Below are 16,033 nucleotides of genomic sequence, written 5' to 3'. Positions count from 1 at the left end.
GTATAATCGAACGCATGCAGATATTTCATGACTTAAATGTAGGCCCTTTTCTACACAGGATTTACCCATCAAAATTATTTGTTTTCTCGAGAAAGGAGCAAATTGCGCTTACCATTCATTACAAAACCCGTCCCGGCACTTAATTAGATTCGTTGCTTGAATACAAGCTTAATGGGGGGGCAGTAAGCAGACATAAGGGGGCGAAGCACCCGAGGGAGGAGGGGGTGGGAGGGGCGTGTCCCCCTCCGACGGTGTGGAAAATTTTTAAAAACTGTATGTATAATACCGCATTTTGGTGCATTTTAACTGTTATTTATTGCTCAATCAGAAGTCAGAAATTGTGGGTTCTTTTTGCCATAAGTACAGTCATTTTTTTGGCATGAACTGAGTTAGCTAAAAACAGTACACCTTTGTAAACAGATTGTTGAATGATTGTCTAGTGGCCATGAGTGCATTTTCTCACAGAATTGATACCAACTTTGCAATTATTATTTTTTTACCTTTGCGATTATTATTATTATTTTTTTTTTTTTGCACCTCAAATCCCAGGGGGGGCAGCTGCCCCCCCTGCCCCCCCGGAGGCTACGGCCCTGGTCGTCCAGAGGCGGATCCATGATGAGAAGCCGAATGAATGGCCCCGAAAATTTTGATATGTCAGAGGGCTACCTAATGGTACCATTTAATTGATTCGGTTTAGAACTGATTTAGCTTGTCAAAATTCTTATTTGAAGATTGTACCATTGGTGTGATTTAAAAAAAAAATCGAAAGGAGGGGGGGTGCAGGCCCCCCCTGTCCCCTCTCCCAACATCCGCCACTGTCTTCCATTATACGCACAACTTACTCGTATTAAACCGCCCTGTTTTCAGCGTATTAGAATGAAGATAAAAGCAGCGCCATCTCCCTCCGGTTTGTGTGCGTACTCGAGACGTATATGACGTTAAGTCTGCGTATGGGCAATATTTCAGGCTAGGTGTGACAGTGCTTTAACTCCAAGTTTACAACCGCATGGAAAATGAATTTTGGCCCACTACCATGATCACAATTGTTGCAGGTCCTGTGTGACCAGCAAAAATTCATACGATAAAGCAGTCTTTGCACATACTTACTGTTAATATAAGGTCTGGGTCCTAAGCAGCCTAACTGAAACTAAACTAAACTAAGCCCAAACTTTTCATTCAAAAGCAATGCAGTATTCACATGTTTCCATCCCCATTAAAACAAATCAAAGCTCGTCGCCGGGTCAAAACACTGTCATATTTTATCAACAAAACTGCTATTAAGATTTTTGTGAAATGCACAGTGCAAAGCGATGAGTTGACAGTGGGTGCCATAAGTATGGTGCTTAGCCACGTCATTTATATAATGTGATATTATCTAGCCGCAGTTTGCGTGTGGCGACAATATGTCTCTACAAAATATATATATACGTGCTACAACTTCATAACTAAAGAATCAAGTGGAAAAAGAGAGAGATCCACTTTTAACTCTAAAACAATGCATTTGGACGGGCTTCTGCAGGTTATCGGAGAGTTTGGTACTTACCAGAGACGACAGTATTTTCTGGTATGTCTTGTTGGGTTATATGCAATATTACCCCTACTGGCGACGGTGTTCCTGGCGGCAACGCCCAAACACCACTGTAAACTGCCCGCTGAGCACGTGGCGCGCGCGGAGAGGGTCTACGGCAACCTTTCCCACGAGGAGCTGCTCAACCTGTCCATCCCTTGGGAAGAAAACGGCGGCCAACTGACTAGAAGCAGTTGTAAGCTTTATCCATGGACAAGGCCTAACCAAACTCTCACCTCCTATAATGAGACGCACTCTGTTCCAAGTGTTAACGAGACAGAAAGCATAGCGTGTCCTCTGGGACTGGAATATAGCCAGGATATTTATACATCAACGGTGGTGTCAGAGGTAGATGTGGAAATGTATCTTTTAGACTGGGTTCCCATCCCTAGATCGATCTAACAGGATTGGTCCATCTCCACAGAGTTTCTCGCTTAATTGCTTTCAGCTTAAGTGGTTTAGATGTCTGGGACGCCTACTGCTATACGATAGTTAATTACCCCCTATCAGCTTCAGTAGGCGTAACAGACATCTTAGCCACTTTAGTTAATTGCAATTAAGCGAGAATCCCCTTGGAGATAGATCGATCCAAATATGCAGGAACCCAGTCATAGTCTCTGGGAAAGGTCTCTTAACACACTTAAGATTTAGATACATGATGTGCTCGTGTGTAAGTTGGTATTTTATCAGCATAGTGATCACAGCGGCTAGTTTATTCTCAGATCGTCCTGACATTGACAAACTGTACATATCTAAAACAAGAGCTTCCTCATATACCAACTTCATTTGATCTTATATAAGATCGATCTATCCCCTGCGTTATCTTCAGTTTGATTTGAGCTGTGGAAGAGAGTGGATGGTGGGCGCCAGCCAGTCCGCGTTCTTTGTAGGGAAAGTGGTGGGAGACGCTTTAAGTGGGACCATAAGTGATAGGTGAGTTTGCTTTGGACCAAGTCAATTAATTATGGACATTTTAATTCACTTTCATTTTTTGTTAGGTATAATTATATGGTTTTAATGTTCTCCTTGTTTGTTATTTTACTGATGGTGGGTATATACATGTATGCCATGGCAGCACTGTTCTGAAAACGCCAAACATGACTCGAAAACCTTGGTGATAAAGATGCACCGTTCAGTGGAAAATAATGATTATCTATAAACGCAATTTTGGAGTTTAGATACGTGGTTATTTCAACCAAAATAACAATTTACAAACGGGAAGTATTCCTGACATGTTCTTCTTTAAATATCCTTTATCTTTCAAGAACGACATATTTCAGAAGTGATGTCTGTTTCAGGTTCGGCAGACGACCTACGTTCCTGGTGGCCGTGATGTTGTCGGTGTCAGTGGGTGTAGTTACCGCTTTGTCTCCCTCCATGACGGTGTATATAGCGTCTCTAGGTCTGCAGGGGATCATCACCGGATGTGTTTTCTTTTCAATATACACTCTAGGTATGCTGAGGAGAGACAGAGAGATTAACCCCATGTTTTTACAGCTAGCGACGCATTAAGATACCTTTTTCCTGTAATTTATTAAGTTTCTGTTATTTACCCTACGCTCTCAGAATTTCTTTCTTTCTTTCTTTCTTTCTTTCTTTCTTTATTTTTTGCAGGAGTTGAATTTGTGGGCCCGAGTAAGCGTAAACTAGCCGGTTTTGGTATAATGTATTTCTTTAGCTTTGGTTACTTCTACATCGTGCTGTTTGCCTACTTCATAAGAGACTGGCGCCACCTGAATCTGGCGTTGATAGTGCCCGGGTACCTTTTTGGCCTTTATTATTTGTAAGTAAGATCAGAATATTAACGATGTTAATAATAATAATACTTATTTATAGTCTAAAATCCATATAAAATGTTTAATAGGCTTGGATAGCACTTTGGGTTGCACGGTGCTTGTGTGATACTACTCTTAAACTGCTCTATCAATAATAATCATCATCATCAGCAGCTGATCTTTATCTATTTTCGTTCTTGTAAATTTAGCAATCGTTCTCTTGGCTAAATTCATGTCGTTTGCATTTTCACTTCGATTAAAAAGTATTTATATAACATTTACTAAGATCATATGTGAAGGGAGTAACAGGCCTAGCCACAGTTGTTGAATAAGAAAGCTTAGTCAAACTGACTAAAGTTTTGTCCTCGGAGATACAACATTGGATGTGCATTGCAGAAGAGAACCAGTTCCCAAATAATCTGGACCAATACCGCCACGCTCTTTAGGATGAATGGGACAATATCCCTCAAAACAGAATTGTTACCCTTGTTGAAGGCTTGTCGCGCCGCCTACAGGAGATAATTGCAGTACTCGGCAGGCAGACACGCTATTAGGCATGTGACCTTTAACGAGTACATCCTAATGCTAATTGTGTGTATATTTGGTGACATTTGATGGCGTCTTTTAAATTTAATAGACATTTCTTAACATCTGTGGAAATCACAGTAAAACATTGGATTTGAGGGGGTACCTGTTATAAAATTGACTAAATGGTATAAAATGTGCATATTTTCGCCACTATTTTGTATTTTCTGAACCGTTAATCACGTTAGACATGGAATCTGGAATAAAAAGCAGCGTTTATAAAAATTTACATCTGTGAGGTGATCAATTGTAAATATAAGTACATGGAAATGGGGGTGGGACAACCTTTTTGACCAATGTTGTATTACACGTGCTAGTTTTTCCCCAAGATATCCTGCTGTCTATATCTTACATAGTACAAGTCATATAGAACTCAAGTTTTATCCCAAGATAACCCGATGTTAATATTTTGCGGCATAAATCTTAAAAGAATGTCTTCGAAGCCTGTTTTCACCTCAAAGCCAGGACAGGTGGCGTTGAAGTTACAGGTACCAAACCGTCTACTGATTTAACTTTCCTTTCATTTCAAACCATAGAAAACTGCAGTTTCATCGCTGTTAATTTCAGCGTTCTTCCCGAGTCTTTCCGTTGGCTGCTGTCCAGAAATCGCACCGAAGAAGCAGTCGACTTGATCCGGGCAATTTCTAGGACAAATATCAAATCTGAGCCTGATGCTGAGACTATTCAGTCCGTTCTAGAGGACGAAGATGAGGTGGTCCTTTCTCCCCGGACTTACTCCCCTATAGACATGGTGCGAACATGGAGGCGGGCGGCGTTGACAGCTAACGTGTGCTTTAACTGGTGAGATGACATTTAATTTAAATCATCCGCGGAGCAGTGTGGCGTCTCTTCAAGGCGTAAAAGCAATCCAATCTACTTCTTTATATCTTTTTTCTTTAGTTATTGTTTAATTTTTCAAACCGAGTTCATTTCTGTCTCAGCTGCTGTTTACTTTCCAGGATGGTCAACAGCATGGTGTACTACGGCTTGACGCTGAACCTGGAAAGTTTGGGCGGTAATCTGTACGTGAACTTCCTGTTGATGGGGGCCATTGAGTTCCCGGGCTATACCCTGGCTCTGGTCCTCCTAGATAAGATCGGAAGGAGGAGAACGCTGGCAGCGTTCATGGTTCTCGGGGGAGTGGCTTGCATAGTTTCCGGCTCTCTACCTGCAGGTGCTTTAAGTTACCTCTTGTAATTTTACAGTATGTCAGATTTTATCCGTCTGCAGAAGAACCACATTAACATTTGTTTTAAAATCTCAAATATCTTACTTAGTTTGGATCCTAGATGCCCTGCACCCTCTACCAGGGCGACAGATTGATTTTTCACACGATATTTACAGATAATGCGGCCATTCAGAATGAGAAGAGTCGAGTGCTCGCTAGGCCACGACCTAAATATGGTGGTGGACCTCATGAAAGGAAGACCGCTTAAGCCGGTAATGGCTTTTCCGCCTTTCACATGCGTCGTCCCTGCAGGGATACAGCAATTAAATCTCGGCTCAATTCAACCAGTCGAAGGACGACGCGTGGGGAGCCGTGAGAGAGGCGAAGAGACCATTACAGGATTAAGTGGTCTTCCTTTCATGTAGGTCCGCCATATTTAGGTCGTGGCCTAGCTAGGACTCGGCTCTTCTCCTTCTGAATGGCCGCAATGTCTTTAGATAAAGCTCTTGTTTTGGAAAATTGCCCTATAATATCTGCCACCCTGATAGAGAATAGATGGTCTATCCCTCCTTGGTATGAACTTGGTGGGATATCCCACCCATAGTCTCGTTATCAGAGTTTGAAAAATACCTTAAAATGGACCATCTGTGTCACGTTGTTATCCTTTGAAGATTTAGACCCCATTCCCAGAGATTAGATCGATCCAACTAGATCGACCTAACTCCCTGGGGGGTTCACGTTGAATAGTTGTCAGCCGAGCGGGAACGAAAGTTAATTACCCCCTTACAGCTTGTAGTAGGCGGGACGGACAATTAAGCCGGATTATCTGACAGTAATCTAGTGAGACTCCCCACGGGGATAGATCGATCTAAAATCTATGGGAATGCGCCCTTAGGCTCATATATCGGCCGCTTACCTCCGTGTCAAATTAGTAGAAAGGGCATAGGGGTATTGTGTTCTCGGCTAATTTATAGTGAGCCACCGTTTACATGTTAAATATGAGTGGTTTTAGGAAACACAGCGCTCTTAAAGGAGCAATCGCACTCATTCTCATTCATTGGGTCTATTCTATTCTATTCTATTCTATTCTATTCTATTCTATTCTATTCTATTCTATTCTATATCATATTACCTCAGATTTACACTGGTTAATACTGACGCTAACAGTCCTGGGTAAGATGGATATTATATTATATTATATTATATTATATTATATTATATTATATTATATTATATTGTATTACTTCAGATTTACACTGGTTAATACTAACCTTAGCAGTCCTCGGTAAGATGGGCATTTCCGCGTCTTTTACCATCATCTACGTGGTGACGGCCGAGGTTTATCCGACGGTAATAAGGTAAGGCGTCCTCAACTAAGGAACCATTCCCAGACCCTATCATACTAACTGTGGATCGATCTATCTCAAAGTGGATTATTGGTGAATTGCAGTCAACGTAAGCGGCTGAGATGACTGTCACGCCTGCTGAAGCTGTTAGGGTGTAATAAATTATCGTTTAGCAGCTTCAGTAGGCGTGACAGACATCTGAACCGCTTAAGCCGAAAGCAATTTAGCGAGAAACATCGTGGAGATGGATCGATCCTGTTAGAAATCTAGGTATGGGAACCGAGTCCAATATATCCAATGTCTCGTGCTTCGAGTGGTAGCTACAGCTAAGTTACTGCGACGAATTTTCCAGTACGATCTTCAGTAAGGTTTTATCTTTAGTTTGTTTAATTTTTGTCAAGCACATAGCAGGTACTTGAATTTTCCAGAACCATAGCTGTGGGAATGTCATCTACCTTCGCCCGAGTCGGCAGCGCCGTGACACCTCAAGTATTTTTACTTAAAGAAACAATTGCTGCACTGCCTTTTATCATCCTTGGAGTTGAATCGATCCTCGCAGGACTGCTGTCGCTGCTGTTACCGGAGACCATGTGTAGAGATCTCCCACAGAATATAGAGGAATTTGACAACATGTTGGCGTCTCACAGGTTGTTAAACTTAACACGGATGTCCGTTTTTTTTTTTTTTTTAATTTTTTTTTTATTTTATTTTTGGTTGAAAACAGTAATAAAGATTGGAATCAATAAATGTGTTAATAATACTGCGTTAAAAAAAGGTTTATTCAAGAGAAAAAAAGGTACATTGCAGATAACAGTATATGCTTTCCTTAAGAGTGCAAAAGAAAAATACACATTATATATAAGTCAGTATATTCAAAAAGGGATGATAAGAATGAATACAGTTACATTTAAAACTAGAAAAGCACTCCGAGAGCGTAGACCTCCGCCAAGGCAGCAAAGTCTCCACCCAATGCCGTTTCACCAATAAATTTTCATTCTATAATGATTTAGTTTTTTTTTTTTTTTTTTTTTTTGATTATTGATTATAGATTGATTATAGATCCGGATCACCACCAAATATTAATCATCTTTTCCTTGGCCCACTTCTGACAGTTCCTGAAAATTTCATGGTTTTTGGTTTTTGAATATTGATTATTGATCTGGATCACCACCAAAAACTAATCACTTCTAAGTTAACCCATTCGAAGTTCATCCATAACTTTTTGAGTTATGTTGATGACAAACAAACAAACAAACAAACATGGGGTAAAAACATAACCTCCTTGGCGGAGGTAATGAATATGCTAATACATAGACATGCAAATAAATTAAAAAAAAGGAACAATGAAATGTCCATAGAATCATTTACACACATAAAATTTAAAAAAAAATAAGACTAGTAATGACTGATAAATTAAAGATAAAGGCCGCGATAACTATACAAAAACCTGATAAAGACCTTTTTTTTCAAATGATACTTAAATGTTTTAATCATATTATCATTTTTACTTACAGAGTCTGCAAGGGAACAAAACTGAAAGAGTCAAGAAGGAAGACGAGAAATATAAAGGAAAATATTAAGACGGCAGACAACGAGTGGAGCGATGCTAAAGACTTCTGCCTCGCGCACGGCAACACCACTGACATCTAGCGGAAATATTGAATTCACAGCAAAAATATATGATTATACAGTAAAAATAAAAAGACGTCGTGAACTGGACGTCTGCAGTCTTGTGTCATCTGTTTCTTGAGGTGAAAATCAACATATCTACAATCAGCGTCGTATCCAGGGACTTTTTCAAACAGTTTTGAAAATCCTGACACAAATATATGCATGCATTAATCATTATTCATCATCATCATTACTACTACTACTATGTTTATTAATATTAGCTTACCATTTATCAATAGATTTTCTACTTTTTCTTCTGAACTCGGGGGATTTTATTGTAAATATATTCTAAAGTTTTTGAGACCTTGCAAGTAGCTTTACTTTCTAAAGATATGTAATTTTTCTTCATTCGCAAATGCAATTTTAACGTCATTTGTATTGGGTGTCCTTTTTAAATACTCACGTAATCCAGAAAAAACAGAACTTAGAGGATTAAACTTGTAGTTTATTTTTTACAAAGAGGAATTTTACAATGTTATTTATGATACTATTTATGCAAAACCTTTCACAGAATATAGATTTAGTAAAAGTTGTTCCGGATTTTCATGAATTTCATCCCAAAATCAATAACATATTGTTAAAAAAGGGAAATACGTGGTTTGAGGGGTTTGGCAAAGTAGTTACTGTTTACACTAATAAAGTTTTGATCTGTGCTGCCTTCCTTATGACTGATAATTGTCTCAAGACCGAATTTGGTTGTCAAGGTTACTGGCTCCCTCATCATCAGTTCCCTCTGATTGTGTTTAGTTGTCAAGGTTACAGGCTCCCTCATCAACAGTCCCCTATGACTCTGTGTTTGGTTGTCAAGGATACCCCATTTCTTAGACGCACCCTCTGAATTAAAACTGCAAACCATATTTGATAACAAATTGCCTTCCACGTCATTGAAGATTCCGATTTTGACTTAATACCCTTGTCACACTAGAGGCGGAATAAGCTGGAATGTAGTCGGAATGAGAATTCTTTGTATATTCCTGGATATTCGAATCGCGTTCTAAATTTCTTGAGTGCATTCCAGATATATGGGCCCATTATTGTGTCCGGTCGTCATGTTTTGCTCGTGCTCAAAATTTTCCAAGTGCATTCCAGGTGGAGAAATATCAAATTGCATTCTAAGTGTATTCTAACTGAACTATGAGTGCATTCTTAATATTCTTACGGCATTCCAACGGCTTTCGAAACATTCTGATCGCGTTCGAGGGAGAACCAAAATGGCAAGACACTTCAAACCCTGCTAGAATAGTCTGCATGTGCCTCAAATGAGCCGGAATGCAACTCGAATGCATTTCGATGGCTTCTAAATATTTTGACTACATTCTGACAGCATTATCGATATTCCTAGTTTTCCAACTACATTCGAGCTGCATTTGAGAGCTAATACACCTGAAAAGTGCACGAATCATTCCGGGCGGCTTCAAAACACACACAAAACTAAACACGAAAAAACGTCAGATTCCAAGGTAGTTGAACTCCAAAGACACAAGACACTCCTGCCCCCAAATCCGCCACTGTCGTCGATTAAACGCACAACTTACTCGCATGAAACCACCCTGTTTTCAGCGCATTAGAATGAAGATAAAAGCAGTTCATTGAACTATTTTAAACATGCTCAAAACACTTAATCTCCTTCCGGTTCTAGACGTATATTACGTAAGGTCTGTGTAAGGGCAGAATTTTCAGGCTATAGGTGTGACAGTGCCTTAACTCCAAGTTTACGACCGCATGGAAAATAAATTTTGACACACTCCCATGATCACAATTGTTGCAGGTCCTGTGTGACCAGCAAACATTCATACGATAAAGCAGTCTTTGCACGTACTTACTATTCATATAAGGTATGGGTCCCAAGCAGCCTAATTGAAACTAAACTAAACTAAGCCTAAACTTTTTTATTTAACAACAAAGCTGTACGCACATGTTTCCATCCCCATTAAAATGAACCAAAGTTCGTCTTCGGTTCAAAACACTGTAATATTTAAACAAATCAAAAAGAAAAAAAAAACTGCTATATAGATTTTTGTGAAATGCACAAGAATTGACAATGGGTACGATAAGTATGGTGCGCAGTCAGGTCATTTATATAATGTGACATTATCATTGCGTGAGGTGACGTAATGTCTCTACATAAAATATATAGGCTACATAGGGGCCTATACGTGCATAAACTTCCTAACTAAAGAATCAAGTAGAAAAACAGATATCCACTTTTGACTCTTAAACAATGCATTTGGACGGGCTTCTGCAGGTTATCGGAGAGTTTGGTACTTACCAGAGACGACAGTATTTTCTGGTATGTCTTGTTGGGTTATATGCAATATTACCACTACTGGCCACTGTGTTCCTGGCGGCAACGCCCAAACACCACTGTAAACTACCCGCAGATTACGTGGCACGCGCGGAGAGGATCTACGGCAACCTTTCCCGCGAGGAGCTGCTGAACCTGTCCATCCCTTGGGAAGAAAACGGCGGTCAACTGACTCGAAGCAGTTGTAAGCTTTATCCATGGACAAGGCCTAACCAAACTCTCACCCCCTATAATGAGACGTACTCTATTCCAAGTGTTAACGAGACAGAAAGCATAGCGTGTCCTCTCGGACTGGAATATAGCCAGGATATTTATACATCAACAGTGGTGTCAGAGGTAGGCGTGGAAATGTATCTTTTAATTCAGTTATCACCATGATGTGTACGTGTGCAAGTTGGTATACTATCAGGCAAGCAGTGTATAGTGATCACAGCGGCTAGTTTTCTTTTTGGTTTATCTTTAGATCGTCCTAACATTCACAAACTGTGCATATCTAAAACAAGAGCTTTCTTATATACCAACTTCATTTAATCTTATATAAGATCGATTCCCTGCGTTATCTTCAGTTTGACTTGAGCTGTGGAAGAGAGTGGATGGTTGGTGCCAGCCAGTCTGCGTTCTTTGTTGGGAAGATGGTGGGAGACGCTTTTACTGGGACTGTAAGTGATAGGTGAGCGTGCTCTGAACCAAGTTAATTAATAATGTACACTTAAAGTCTCTATTTTGTTTTTTTGGGTATAATTATATGGTTTTAATGTTCTCCTTGTTTGTTATTTTACTGATGGTGGGTATATACATGTATGCCATGGCAGCACTGTTCTGAAAACGCCAAACATGACTCGAAAACCTTGGTGATAAAGATGCACCGTTCAGTGGAAAATAATGATTATCTATAAACGCAATTCTAGAGTTTGTGATTATTTCAACCAAAATTACAAGTTACAGGTGGGAAGTATTCCTGACATGTTTATTTTTAAATATTCATTTGTTTTCAAGAACCACATATTCCAGAAGTCATGGCTGTTTCAGGTTCGGCAGACGACCTACGTTCTTGGTGGCCGTGATGTTTTCGGTATCAGTGGGTGTAGTTACCGCTTTGTCTCCCTCCATGACGGTGTATATAGCGTCTCTAGGTCTGCAGGGGTTCGTCAGCGGATGTGTGCTCCTCTCTATATACACTCTAGGTATACTGAAAACTGAATGAAAGCGAGAGAGAGAGAGATTAACCCCATGTTTTGACAGCTAGTGACGCATTCAGACATCTTTTTTCCTGTAATTTATTAAGTCTCTAGTATTTACCCTATGCTCCCAGAAAATTTTTTATCTTGCAGGAATTGAATTTGTGGGCCCAAGTAAGCGTAAACTAGCCGGTTTTGGTATAATGTATTTCTTTAGCTTTGGCTACTTCTACATCGTGCTGTTTGCCTACTTCATAAGAGACTGGCGCCACCTGAATCTGGCGCTGTTAGTGCCCGGGTACCTGTTTGGGCTCTATTATTTGTAAGTAAGATCAGAATATTAATTTAACGATAATAATATAGAAATAAAATAATAATAATAATAATAATATTTATTTATAGTCTAAAATGCATATAAAATGTTTAATAGGCTTGGATAGCACTTAGCGTTGCACGGTGCTTGCGTGATACTACTCTTAAACTGCTCTATCAATAATTAGCATCAGAAGCAGCTGATCTTTATCTTTATGTATTTTCGTTCTTTTAAATGTAGCAGTCGTTCTCTTGGCTAAATTTATGTCGATCGCGTTTTCACTTCAATTAAAAAGTATTTATGTGAAGGGAGTAACAGGCCTAGCCACAGTTGTTGAATAAGAAAGCTTAGTCAAACTGACTAAGGTTTTGCCCTCGGAGATAGTAGATGCTCAAGTCCTATAAAAGTCGAGTGTTTTTCCCCCAAGATATCATGATGTCTATATCTTACATTGTACAAGTCATATAGAAGTCGAGTTTTATCCCAAGATAACCCGATGTTAATATTTTGCGGCACAAATCATGAAAGAATGTCTACGAATCCTGTTTCACCTCAAAACCAGGACAGATGGGGTTGAATTTATAGCGTATACTAATTTAACTTTCCTTTCATTTCAAACCATAGAAAACTGCAGTTTCATCGCTCTTAATTTCAGCGTGCTTCCCGAGTCTTTCCGTTGGCTGCTGTCCAGAAATCGCACCGAAGAAGCAGTCGACTTGATCCGGGCAATTTCTAGGACAAATATCAAATCTGAGCCTGATGCTGAGACTATTCAGTCCGTTCTAGAGGATGAGGATGAGGCGGTCCTGTCTCCCCGGACTCACACCCCTGTAGACTTGTTGCGAACATGGAGGCGGGCGGCGTTGACAGTTAACGTGTGTTTTAACTGGTGAGATGACATTTAATTTAAATCATCCGCGGAGCAGTGTGGCGTCTCTTCAAGTCGTAAAAGCAAGCCAATCTAATTCTTTATCTCTTTTTTTAGTTTTCAAACCGAGTTTATTTCTGTCTCAGCTGCTGTTTACTTTCCAGGATGGTCAACAGCATGGTGTACTACGGCTTGACGCTGAACCTGGAAAGTTTGGGCGGTAATCTGTACCTGAACTTCCTGTTGATGGGGGCCATTGAGTACCCAGGTTATACCCTGGCTCTGGTCCTCCTAGATAAGATCGGAAGGAGGAGAACGCTGGCAGCGTCCATGGTTCTCGGGGGAGTGGCTTGCATAGTTTCCGGCTCTCTACCTGCAGGTTTTTAAAGTTATCTCTTTTAATTTTTTAAATAGCTCATAGTATGTCAGATTTTATCCGTCTTCAGAAAAACCAGAGTAACATTTGTTTTAGCATCCAAAATATCTTACTTATTTTGGATCCAAGATGTATCCTCTTCAAGGGCGACAGATTGATTTTTCGCAAGATATTCACATATATGTCTTTAAATAAATAGGTGGTTCTCTGGTTTTAGAAAATTTTTCTATAATATCTGCCACCCTGGTAGAGAATAGATGGTCTGTATATCCCTCCTTGGTATGAACTTGGTGAGATATCCCATCTATAGTCTCGTTACCAGAGTTTGAAAGATTTCTTAAGATGGCGGTAGACCACATGTACGTGTCACGTAGTTTTCCTTTGAAGATTTAGGCTCATATATCGGCCGCTTACCTCTGTGTCAAATTAGTCGAAAGGGCATAGGGGTATCTGTCCATTTTTATTTTAAACGTGTTCTCGGCTAATTTATAGTGAGCCGGCTTACATGTGAACATATGAGTGGTTTTAAGAGACAATGCTCTTAAAGAAGCAATCGCACTCATTTTCATTCAGAGGGTTTATTGTATTATATTAATTCTTCAGATTTACATTGGTTAATATTAACGCTAGCAGTCCTGGGTAAGATGGGCATTTCCGCGTCTTTTACCATCATCTACGTGGTGACGGCCGAGGTTTATCCGACGGTAATAAGGTAAGGCGACCTTAACCAGCATATCCACATGTCCCTTTCTTTGAATGGTAGCTAGTGTTCAGAGTTACAGCGACGAATTTTCTAGTGCGATCTTCAGTAAAGATTTATCTTTAGTTTGTTTAATTTTTGTCAAACACATAGCAGGTACTTGAATTTTCCAGAACCATAGCTATGGGAATGTCATCTACCTTCGCCCGAGTGGGCAGCGCCGTGACACCTCAAGTATTTTTACTTAAAGAAACAATTGCTGCACTGCCTTTTATCATCCTTGGGGTTGAATCGATCCTCGCAGGACTGCTGTCGCTTCTGTTACCGGAGACCATGTGTAGAGATCTCCCACAGAATCTAGAGGAATTCGACAACTTGTTGGCGTCTCCCAGGTTGTTAAGCTTAATACGGATGTCCGTTTTTTTTCATTGAAACACTAATTAAAATCGGAATCATTAAATGTGTTAATAATACCGCGGTCTTTAAAAAACAAGGTTTATTCAAGAGAAAAAAGGAGGAAAAAAAAGAGAAAAAAATTGCATATAGCAGTATTTGCTTTTCGTAAGAGTACAAAAGAAAAAAAAAAACATTATATATATAAAAAACAGGAAAAAAGGAATGAATACAGTCACATTTAAAATGAGTATGCTAATACATAGACATGCAAATAAATTTAAGAAGGAAGAAAAAAATGTCTATAGAATCATCAACACACATAAAGATTTAAAAATAAGACTGGTAATGACTGATAAATTAAAGACAAATGCCGCGATAACAGTAAAAAAACTGATAAAGACAATTCTAAATGAATTTAAATGTTTGTAATCATGTTATCATTTATATTTACAGAGTCTGCAAGGGAACAAAACTGAAAGAGACAAGAAGGAAGACGAGAAATATAAGGGAAAATATTAAGACGGCAGACAATGAGTGGAGCGATGCTAAAGACTCCTGCCTCGCGCACGGCAACACCTCTGACATCTAACGTCAAACTTAATTTCACAGCAAAAATATGCTCATACAGTAAAAAAAAAAAAAAAAAAAAAAAAAAAACGACGTGAACTGGACGTCTGCAGTCTTGTGTCGTCTGTTTCTTGAGGTGGAAAACTACATGTACATATTTATTGCCAATTATCTACAATCAGCAGGGGATCCAGGGACTTTTGCTGACAGTTTTGAAAGTCCCGACACAAATACATGCGTGCATTTATCATAAATCATCATCATTACTACTACTACTACAGTGTACTACTACTACTACTACTACTACTACTACTACTACTACTACTACTTTTTTGTTTCTTAATATTAGCTCACCATTTATCGGTAGATTTTTCTACTTTTTCTACTGAACTTTGAGGATTTTATAGTAAATGCAACTGGAAGGCTTTGAAACCTTTCAAGTTAATTTGACTTTCAGAAGATATTAAATTTTTCATCATTCGCAAATTTTTTACGTTGTAAAATTTGATGTTCTTTTTGAATACTCATGTGATCCAGAAAAACTTAGCGTAGAAGATTACACTTGTAGTTTAATTTTTTTCCAAAGAGGAATTATTCAGTGTTATTTATGATGTTTTTTTTGCAACATTTTTCAAAGAATATAGTTCTATTAATAATTTGAATATTGAATTTTACCATAGCAGTTAGGAGAGGATTCCTCTAGGAGTTGCTCCGGACTTGTGTGAATTTTACTCCAAAAATCAATAACACTTTAAAAAAAAAGGGAAAATAAGTGGTTTGAGGGGTTTGGCAAAGTAGTTATTGTTTACACTAATAAAGTTTTGATCTGTGCTGCCTTCCTTATGACTGATAATTGTCTTAAGAGCCCGTTTGGTTGTCAAGGTTACAGGCTTCCTCACCAACAGCCCCCTCTGACTGTGTTTGGTTGTCAAGGTTACAGGCTCCCTCACCAACAGTCCCCTCTGACTGTGTTTGGTTGTCAAGGTTACTGGCTCCCTCACCAACAGCCCCCTCTGACTGTGTTTGGTTGGCAAGGTTACAGGCTCCCTCACCAACAGTCCCCTCTGACTGTGTTTGGTTGGCAAGGTTACAGGCTCCCTCACCAACAGCCCCCTGTGACTGTGTTTGGTTGGCAAGGTTACAGGTTCCCTCATCAACAGTCCCCTCTGACTCTATGTTTGTTTGTCAAGGTTACTGGCTCCCTCATCAACAGTCCCC

General features: G+C 39.5%; 2 protein-coding genes across 2 annotated transcripts; both read left to right on the top strand.

The window, feature by feature from the left end:
* The first annotated feature begins 827 nt into the window (after positions 1 to 827).
* LOC106155135 (organic cation transporter protein-like) lies at positions 828 to 8,765 on the top strand. Its single transcript, XM_087007700.1, has 9 exons — positions 828 to 1,915; positions 2,397 to 2,500; positions 2,866 to 3,020; positions 3,182 to 3,350; positions 4,495 to 4,728; positions 4,887 to 5,121; positions 6,263 to 6,453; positions 6,870 to 7,088; positions 7,956 to 8,765. The coding sequence occupies exons 1-9, from the start codon at positions 1,496 to 1,498 to the stop codon at positions 8,089 to 8,091; spliced, it is 1,863 nt and encodes a 620-aa protein (XP_086863826.1). The 5' UTR covers positions 828 to 1,495; the 3' UTR covers positions 8,092 to 8,765.
* Positions 8,766 to 10,191: 1,426 nt separating this feature from the next.
* LOC106169123 (organic cation transporter protein-like) lies at positions 10,192 to 14,850 on the top strand. The gene is made up of 9 exons (XM_087007694.1): positions 10,192 to 10,753; positions 10,984 to 11,076; positions 11,414 to 11,560; positions 11,697 to 11,917; positions 12,564 to 12,797; positions 12,941 to 13,155; positions 13,756 to 13,864; positions 14,026 to 14,244; positions 14,702 to 14,850. Exons 1-9 carry the CDS (start codon positions 10,334 to 10,336, stop codon positions 14,835 to 14,837), a joined length of 1,794 nt encoding a protein of 597 aa, XP_086863820.1. The 5' UTR covers positions 10,192 to 10,333; the 3' UTR covers positions 14,838 to 14,850.
* Positions 14,851 to 16,033: the final 1,183 nt, after the last annotated feature.

The sequence above is a fragment of the Lingula anatina genome, chromosome 3 (assembly GCF_051362555.1).
Source record: "Lingula anatina isolate TDL-2025a chromosome 3, LinAna3.0, whole genome shotgun sequence".
Classification (NCBI taxonomy): Eukaryota; Metazoa; Brachiopoda; class Lingulata; order Lingulida; family Lingulidae; genus Lingula; species Lingula anatina.
This window is presented reverse-complemented; position numbering and strand designations above follow the sequence as displayed.